General features: G+C 37.0%; 1 protein-coding gene across 1 annotated transcript in view; it reads right to left on the reverse strand.

Moving 5' to 3' along the window:
* Positions 1 to 8500, reverse strand: part of EFNA2 (ephrin A2) — a 1081846-nt gene extending 1073346 nt beyond the window's left edge. The window contains exon 1 of the mRNA XM_044054011.1: positions 6821 to 8500. Coding sequence (XP_043909946.1) covers positions 6821 to 6939 — 119 coding nt within the window. The 5' untranslated portion in view covers positions 6940 to 8500. The remainder of the gene's footprint in view (positions 1 to 6820) is intronic.
* Positions 8501 to 10617: the final 2117 nt, after the last annotated feature.

The raw sequence follows: 10617 nt of genomic DNA on the forward strand, positions 1-10617 counted from the left end.
TAGCTTTGCACTACTGTATAAGAAGGCACCTTATGCTGTAGTGCATGATGTCATACTTAGCCATACTATGATATATTAAATAACACTGTACTGTTTCAGGCTGAACACTCAACACACACTATAAAATACTACCACAGTGCTACTATGGTGTCCCGCTTTGTAATGCACAGTAATACAGCACTTGATATATAATAAAGCCCATTGGTTCGTCACAGCACATAGTGCTGTACTGTCAGAATGCACGGCACTGCTCCATATTATACCGCATCTTACCACATCACATTGTGCCATAGTACACTGCAGCACAATACACTGTACTTTACTACATTACACGTTTCAACACCAACATCCCGCATCTTACCACATCACACTGTTTTATAGTATGCTGCAGCACAATACACTATACTTTACTACAGTACACATTTCACCACCACAGAAATCATGCACTAATAATGTTCTGTGCTACACCATAATACTCTGTTGTCTACTATATTGTAGTTTGCTGCAGATAAGTTAATAGCACTATAGTGCATATGCAGTACAGAACTGCATTATACCACTCTGCTTTTAATCACTCCTCTGTGTCATGCAGTACTGCATGCCTTGTATTACACCACATTTTGACATAATACATTGCGTTTTGCATGATATAAGGTATGATAAATGGATGAGTGACTTCAGCTGATACTGTTGATATAATTTGCAATTTAAACACAATCTCGGAAGTCAAATTGTGTTTACAAAACAGAAGGAATTTTTAAGCTTTAATAAGACAGAAGTTGTTTATTTTTAATTTAAATTAATACATGCAATATAATATTATATAAAATATTTTAAAAGTTAATTCATTGTAAAAACAAGTATTCCACCTGTGTGGGACAAACAGTGATTCTATTTACATGCATACAGCTGACTGATTTGAAAGGATAATTATACCTGAAAATATCCGCATAAATGATTCAAGAAGTTATGTTAGTACATTTTTAAATGTATTCAAATGGTGTGGCTGTCATTTGTATGACTGTGGCTCCTATCTTTTTGTTTGGTTATGAGATAATGAAAGCAATATTTTTGAGGTATTTAACTCAGTTGCATAATACGGGTTTGCCAGAAAATGGGAGCCGCAAAAAAAATTCAATTCCACTATTTTTACTTCATTAATGTACCTTAGCCTCAATAAAATTATGACAGAAGTGAGTTTGCAGCAGTTCATTTGTAAATTACATGCTGTGTGGGCTGACTGAAGGCATCTATATGATAAACAAAATAATATAAAAGGAAGAATTATAACAAACAGGCAAGAAACGAGAGAAAAAAATGTGAACAAACTTAACAATTAGTTTACTTTTGTGATAGGTAGTAAAGTGTCCAATTCCTCTTTTGTGTAATTGTTTAATGTGTTTTACTGTCTAAATAAAGGCACTGGTTACGGTGTAAAAGGTAACAGGAATGTTCATCACAGATAATCACATCTGCTGCTACTCTGGGTTTCCAGCTATAGGCACTTTATGCTCTGAGACTGAACTTTTTATTTTGCATGTGTGAAACATATATTATACATGGTCCATTAGCCAGTCAGAATCTACTACAATTCATGTCCATAATGTAATATATTGTAATGTACTATTCAACAATTTAATGTCCTCTATCAAGTTCTACAGCAATAAACTGCACTGTGACATATTAATTCACACAATTATACACTACAACACAATCAGCGTTCTACACTATATCCCATTGTGCTGTGCTATTTCCTGCTGATTGTGATGACGTATTTCTATAATACTATAGAAAATAGTTATATGCAATAGCATTTCATGCTGTCCTGTACATCACATCTCGCTGGTTATACTGCATCAGTCATACTGGCTTAGTGTTCTGCATTGCTTCAGTCAGACCTCTGGTAAAAAAAAAAAAAAAAAAAAAACACATATTTGATGCTAATAGACAGTAACATATAGAAGACAAATGCTTCCATTCTTACTTAGTAAAAAGAGTAAAAAAAAAAAAAAAAAAAGGTTTTAAAACCATAACTGTTCAGTCACAAAATGGATCATAAGCTTTATTGCAAGTTAAACAAGCCTACTGACATCTTGAAAATTATGACCTAAAATTTCTAAGGGAACAATGATTCGGTATACAGAACAAGAAATGCCCTCCTCCAAAAGTCCTTTTAAGGACACTTGTCAAAATGTCACACCTCTTGCCCTTACACTTCCATTTAACCATCGTTTCCATAAACTGCATGCTCTTCTGTTGGCTACTATAAATAAAGTTAACAAGAGCATCTCTCCAACTGAAGACAGTCACATGTGATACAACACTTTTGTTATCACAGCACATGGCAAAAGATACTAAGTGTCCTCTGTTTCAGCTTCATACGATTTTATTGTGTTCCATCAATCTAAAGACATGTGGAATTACCAAGCTCAAAGAAAATATTCAGGTCCAAGCTCTGAATTGTGCACATCAGTACACCTATACTTATATGGCTCGGTAGTGACAAGTAGCGGAAATAAAACATAGTGTCAGTCTAGACTTTCCACAGCTGTGCTAGGTATATGACAGTTGACTGTTTCTATACTCCTGAAATTAAAGCAAAAGAGAAAAAAAAGTTTTATATTCAATCACCTAATAATCAAAGTATACACAAAACTATACAGAGAATAATACACGGGGAGGCAGTGGGTTTAATGAAAACATGCGTAAACTTTAATAATATGTTTTGAGAGGTTTGTAAACATGCTAAATCCTAACAGTATAACTACATTATGGTGCACACATTGGCCCTTATTTAAAATGTTGCTATATACTAGTTATAAACTACATGAAAACATAAAAGTAAATGAATGCATCAAAAGCTACATTTGAGCTGAATCACATGAGATGAGTCCTTTACGTATTTACTTTTTATCAGTAATTTGCAAATCAGTGGAGCGAGAAGCATTTATATTTACTGCATTTGTTTGTTTAGAAATAATGTAAGCTAATAATGATCAAATTAACACCCGTTTCAATGGGAGAAATGTGACCAACTCTCTGGACAAATTGCACCTAAACTATCATCAAAATAGGCCACTGATATACTGGTATAATGCTTCATCTGAAGGACAGAACCAAAGACGTACAGCACCATTCACTCATGCTGGAGTTCTATACTGGAAAAATGAACCTAGGTGCCTGGTGTGGGGATAGAGCATATAACTTTCTAATCTTCCAGCATCAAAGTCACCCTTTTAAAAAGAGAATGGTGTTGTTTTTACGTTTGTAACCGAAACACTTATTCCATAGTTTTAAGAGTGAGAACCAAAAAGTGAAAGAGAAAGGTAAAAATGTAAAAGTCTCAGGTGGACAACAAGGAATCAAGGAAACCGGGAAATGCTGCCATGCATTTACTGTTATAATAACTTAAAATATAAAGAAAAAAATGTGTGTGTAAATCAGCGAATGCTGCATATACTGAATACATGAAATACTGAACAGCAAATGAATAAATACACAAATAAATAACAGAAATTTAACAAACTTCACAAATGGTTGAAACTCAAAATACCAACAACAACCTACATACCCCAGTGTTACCCAAAGCACAAACCTTTAACTAAAGCAAATGCAAGTTTTTTTTTTTTTTTTTGAAGTGTGCTAGCCCCTCCCTGCACCTCCACGGGGGGGGGGGGGGAACGCTCCCACACCCCGTAGAATCATATGTATTAACTCCATGATCACACAAATATAAAAAGGAGTAATCTCCCAACAAAAGGACTTTCAGCTGCAGTATACTGCCAAACCGCTCAAGTAAACAATTTTCTATGCAAAACAGTTACCAGTGTTCTTTGTTCCTCAGTTTTTTCTCCGTTCCCACATGACACTCCTGCATAACATTACATAAACAAAAAGCACAAATATAATCTTTCTCTACATACTAAACGTATAATTACCAACCTCTCCTCCTCAGACATATACATAAACAGTCACCTAACACTATTCGCCTTTCTTGCATTCCACCACATGAGCAGTCAGAAGCATGTTTGGCCATTCAGTACTTTTTGATGTACTAAACCTCAGGCAGCCAAATAAGTATTCAGTTTTTGCTCTACACACATCTATGATTTTAACATTGTTAACATATATAATATAATATATATATATAGCTATATATATATGTGTCTGTGTGTGTGTATATAAAGATATATATATATATATATATATATATATATACAGTTTCGTGCTCTTGTAAAGGAACCATCATCCGTTTCAAAATGTATACATAAACTTAGCCATTTATTTTGTTGTACCTGAAAATAACTACATAACTAATGAAGTAAATATAATATAAAATGTCAAAAGTTAGCATTGCAGTTTTATGTTAAAGAATACACTAATATAGATCCACTACTCATAGCATCACATTTGTTAGACAGTACATGTACAGTGTACATCTGCTACTCTTTTTGCATTTGGAATACTCTATTTACATTTGATTTGGACTGTGTTCTTAATTTGGTCAATTGTTTTTCAACTATTAAAAGCAAATGTCATGAAAGAGTGAAAAAGAAGCATACGCTGGTATCCAAAAATCCTGCAAAGCCCTCTTCACCAAGTCACCAATATTGTGAAAAGGGTGCTGACTATATGACTAGAGACAGCCCTGTTTATGATGTTCATTAACTTCACATTTCATACTCCACTTATTACAACAAAAACATGTACAAGGAAACATGATACTCACTCCCCTATAATGTAGTTGTGTGTACTCTTTTGTTTTAACCTGTTATCATAATATTTTGTTCATGACAGTATTGTCTTTTTTTGTTGTTGGTGTCAGGCAATAGTGATGTCATAACATTGGTTCTCAAATTAATGTAAGGAATGACAAAGGCACAGCTACACTGCAAGATCTAGAGAAAATGTCATTAACAAAAACAGAAAAGAGGCAAGATTTAAAAAAGTATGAAGTGCAAAATTAAATGTTGGTTGCATTATATGTTGTGGTGTATTCTATTTTAATGTTCCCAACCACAATTTCTGCTTAGTCCCTTTTGGCCAGAAAAGAAGTTTCTTTAGAAGCAAAACTTGTTTTCATGCCTGATATTCAAAACATACTGCTAAAGAAGATATTCCTGCATTAATAATAGTTAAGTGTTAATTGTGAATGTTAAGTGCAGCTTTCCTGCTGTAGGTACAAAATTGTGCACACTGCTCAGAGATAATGCTGTTTATTGACAGTATGAAATTCAAACTGAAGTTTGGGTCCATGTGGCAAGCTGAATTTTTGCTCAGTCAAGTTAGTCCAAAAACATTTCAGTAAAGTGTCTTCAAAACTTTTCATTTTTCACTAGCGAAAAAGTAAGATGTAACCTAACAACAGAAATGTGATGGCATAGCCGAACAAGAGAATTTGCTTCTGGTTATGAAGTTATGCAGACTCTTACAAAAAAAAAATTATTTTCTTCCGATTTACAAAGTCCGGTGCCCTTGTAAACACCAATCAGGCTTCTTACAAAAGTACATACACTGAATTTGCTGCAAATAATGTGGGTGACTGACTTTTGTTAAATTAAATGTAATGCATTTGAGAAAGCACAGAGCCAAAAAATGTTTAGCTGTCAAAAAGTCAGGTCAGTTGTTAATGTTCACATGAATGAGAGTTCTAAGTAAGCAATGGGACAAACTCATATTGCATACTGTCATCAGTTAATTACACCCCAAGGGTACAAATTGTAACTATTTAAATGTAAAACTTCAATTACTTTGTGGGAGCTAGAACTTCTCTCCTAATGAGGTAAAACTCCATCTGTATCCAGTGAAAAAATGAGGCAAAGGAAACAGAACTAGGTTCCATAAACTGCCTCCTTGAATTACTGTGTAAATCATTGATTTTGAGGGCTACTTGAAAGTCATTTTTCCCAAAGCATTTAAAACATCTCTGCAAAATACTTATCAGAGCCAGGTTCTACTGTTTTGCACGATGTTGTAGTAGTGTTGATAAAGCTGTCAAAGTCTCCAAAAGAAGGGATGGTGGCTAAACAACGGCAAAAAGAACTGAACATGTACTAGTACAATGCAATTATCCTGTCTCCATTTCTAGATAATACACAGCTAAAAGAAAGTGGAGCTGCTCTCCAGCATTTTATCCATCTTACAAAATGCCACTATAAAATACACTGAACCTTCAAATTTTTGTCGGGTAATTTATTAGTGCTTTACCTTTTGTATAACCGCAAAAGCAATACAATCACAAACAACATAAATATATGACTTGACAGCTGATAAATGTAGATGAAACGAGTATAACACTAGCAGATTTTTTAGTTGCTGCACGCCCCACTATATCATCTCCCTACCAATGAACTCTACAGTCTATTAGTTTAACCCCCCCACACACACACACACACACACACACACACATACATACACACACAGAAAACTTTCCGTCTTGCCCCATTTTTATTATTTCAAAATGCCAGGTCTTGCACGGAAAGCAGACTTCTATCTGAAATAGGAAGACAATTACTCTCCAAAGTCAGTAAAACACTATCTCCAAAGTTTCATGTTATTCAGGCAACATCACTCGTTTAAGCTTTTAAACTAAATGAACCAATCTGATCAGCTCTTTATTGGAGAATTATTACATAAAACAGTGAGACATTCCCTGATCAGCTCTTTACTGTAGAATTGTTGCATTAAACAGTGAGACATTCCCTGGTGGTATCCTTACAGGTGTGCACACACTACCACACATATGCATCCACACTCTTACAGTGGCCACCGAACCCTGCCACCAGCTGCCCCCGTGCCTGAATATTTGTGGTGCACCTACCTGGGATTGCTTTTATTCCAGTAGACAGCATAACGATCGGATATGAGCTTGCCAGCATCGTCAGTCCACGCACAGACCCAGACAAGGGCAACGAGCAGCAGCAGCTCGGAGTGCACCATCGTCGCTCGACGTCGCCGCCGCCGCCTCGGCTCACTGCTTTCCCTCCCTGCTGCAGCAGAGAGGAGGGGGTCACTAACTTTATCGATATCCTCCACTTAAATACACAGGCACCCAAAAATGATCCCACCCATATCTCTCCTGCTCAAACCACACAAATCAGGTGCAGGTCTTTAAAGGACATCAGGGATGCATCTTTAAAAAAGGTCACATCAGCAAAAAAAGGTCACATCAGCTCAAAAAGGAAGCTGCTGCATTCTTTACTTTTAGCTGAACATGCAACTCTTAGTGCAGAATTAAGAATCTAACAGTAACGGCTGGTATCCCTGTTATAACTGTTCCACGTCTCTTTGACAGCAGAACCAATTTATGGACTGCCGGCGTGTAGCAAGAAAGACCTTCCAGAAAATGAGACACTAGAAAGCTGTTTTGAGTACTTGGGTAACAATCGGGATGGTCGGTAACCCTTCTAGAGGATCCTCAGACTCCAGAAGAAATGCATCCTAGAAATAAATATCATTGTCGCGCAGAGATTTCCATATTCCTTGAATTTTCTTCTGCTGTCCAGCTCCTGTGCTAGGGATAAGAATGGCACCACTTAGCTTGGACCATCACTAGTCAATGCTCTCCATCTAGATGGCCCACCCGGTTTGCAGACACAGATCACAATTAAGGGACACTGCTCACAGATAATGCACGCAGAGTTTGGTGCATGTGGAGCCCTGGATATGTTTATTTTCACCACGTCTTCTTACAGTCTACAGTAAAGCAACTGTTTAACGTCCTGTTGCACGCTTCTCTCGGACCTTCAGTAAATCAGATATTGTGTTTCACTTGGGAGGGGGCGCACTGGTTTACTTAAGCAAACTTACATCAAACTTTCCATTACATTCTGAGGAGCAGAACCACGAACCGAAAAACGATTATAATGTATCAGATTATAATGATTCCCATAAGTACATAATGGCAACTTGTCTTCTGGTCAAAAATCACAAAATCTATTAGAGACAGTCAGACTTACTTAAATGAGCACAAATCTATGCTGACCCTTTCAGCTACCATTACACACACTTCCACAGGACACCTAAAGAATTAAAAGTTGTCTTGGCTCCCTCAAGTGGTTCAGTCACCAGAAGTCTACAGTTTTTGTATGAAATGCACTGTGAAATATGATAATCTAGTCACTGCTCCATTATGCTTGCCAATTTATTACAGCATGAAATAATCATTGTGTGTAACAGCAGAGAAGATTCTGTGCATGTGGGATCTCTAGCGTGCAAGACGGTTCACCAACAGGTTAAACAAGTCAAAAGTTTTGTTGAGCTTCTTGTGCCGTGCAGATCCCCCAACTGTATGCTCGTGTATTTTTATGTACTGGTCCTAGATGCAAAAGGTTACAACTAACCTCACTTAGCCCCCATGTGTTGTCAGCCTGGACGGCTTCCATGTGGAGGGCTGATGTCAGAAATTAAAGAATCCCGCAACCGGCTAAACTCAGCACCGGCCGCGGCTCCAAATTATTGTAAGCCGCCTCATCTCACCATGCACTCTGCAGCCGCAAGCCCTTCTTGTAGTTTCATCTCTGGAATAGACACTCTCCTTCATGCCGCGTACCGCCCCTCAGGTCGAAGCCCCTCCCCACCAGCTTGTCTGGTCACTCTAGCCTTGCTGCTCTCATTCACATAAAACTGATACCGTATAGCAAACTTGGTTGTCTAAGCATCGTTAAAGCTCTGAGAAAAAAGTACAATAAGGAATACCCCGTGTAGTCCAGTTTTATCTGTGTATATCGCTCAGATACATTATGAGTTATACAGGCCAATATGTCTATAAATGGGGAAACTAATTATACGGTTTGCTTAGAGAATATTACTCATCTGAACATTATCGTTTTATGCCTGCAGGGAGCTGCCACTAAAAATATTAATCGTCTTTAAGTGTGTAAAAACAATATTATGATTTGCATAGATCTGTATTTGTGTTGGAGGACGAGGAGTCAAAAATAGGAGGCTTGGGAGCAAACTGCAGTTTCCGTCTACATTCCTGGTTCCTAGAATTTATCAATTTACATTTTGGAATTATGTTTTGTCTAACGATTTTAGTTTAGATGTAGATTATGTTCTGAAAAAGTAATTTATCCCCACTGTGATTTGTAGTCAAGAGAGATAAGAATAATTGTAAAACATAGTGAGAGAAGTTTAACAAATACTTTTTAAGGTTAGCTGCGCACTGGTACAGCTGTTACCTAAACTGCAGGTCGATGGTTAACTTTCTAACTCCAAAATCTTCCTCTTCTGGTATGCAAATGACTTAATACTGGGGTCTGATGTTTAACCTTCTCCTTAAAGTGCCACTATATATTATCTTGCCATGAATTTATGCACCGTTCAAACCCACCAGCAGCACGCTGTTTATTACTACTATTGTTTTTTTTATTGTTTTTATTCTGAATGCCTTTCGGGGAGCAGACTTACTGACGTGCTTTTGTTTTCTGGAAGGTCACTTCTTTCACATAATGCTCTATGATGGCACAACTGCTATGCATGCTCTAGCCCCTAGTCATGGCTTTCTATGTTACAGACCCATTAATATGAATGGAAGCATTGAGAAATACTGCCAAGTTTGAGAATCCTCAGTAAAATAAGTTGAGTTTTTGCAGTGAGCGACTCATATATTTGTTTCCCATACATGGATTAAAACAGACAAAAGTGCTAAAATCATAAGAGGCTATTGTGGTAGTGATTTTTACCCACATAAGTGTCACACCATCGGAATAAAACGTTCTTACAAAGCATGAAGACTTGATAGCACAACCTCTAATTTTACGAGTTTTCGTCTTCCTTCTCTGAATCAGCTAGAATGTTATATTTCCTGGTTTACAAAGCTCAGCTAATTACTGAAATTGCTTTCAGTTGTTAACAGGTTTATTTGCCTTCAGGCTAACAAAAGGCTTAATAGTTTTATGGTCTCAAGGAAAGGAAAGAATGCAGCTTTATATTGCAGCATAAAGTTAAAGAGCAGTGACTTCTAAGTTTAAGTAGCTTTGCGACCTCAGTGCGTGTGTAGTAGCAAAAAGAGCTTCAGGTACCTAGTCTGTGTGCTTTCACTGACCAAAGACTTTTAGGTTGTGATAAGTGAAATGATGCAAGAACATGGGAATCAAGTTCAGCTAAGGTAAAGAAACATTCCAGTTTATAGCAACAATTTTAATTTATAACACGTCTGCTACAAAAATCCTATATATGTTATCTACATCAGTGTTTACGTTTGTTAGGGTTATTTGTAGTTCACTGTTTGGCAAGATGTGACACATTATACTGGAATTACCCCCCCCCCCCCCCATCCTTAGATCTAAAAATCATCTAGTTCATTCCCATTGGATGACCTATATGCTCTCAATAGGCCATCCAGATTATATTGGGTTGATTCAGGCCATTGTGATACTTGTAAACATCTGTAGCTTACTTAATGCAATCCTTGCACTGTCTAGTTTTACTGCTAGTATTTCTCCAGTTTTAGGCTTTGGTAACAGTCCAAGTCTGAGATGTTGCTCACATTCCAAAACTACTATAGACCCAGATGGTTCCATTTAGATTTTGAAACAAACATTATGGGGCTACTGCATTCACTTTTCGACTCCTTCACTATCTGTATCTGACTCCATCTCTTTACTACTTCCT

This window comes from Protopterus annectens, chromosome 13.part0 (assembly GCF_019279795.1).
Source record: "Protopterus annectens isolate FY-2018-M chromosome 13.part0, PAN1.0, whole genome shotgun sequence".
Lineage (NCBI taxonomy): Eukaryota > Metazoa > Chordata > Ceratodontiformes > Protopteridae > Protopterus > Protopterus annectens.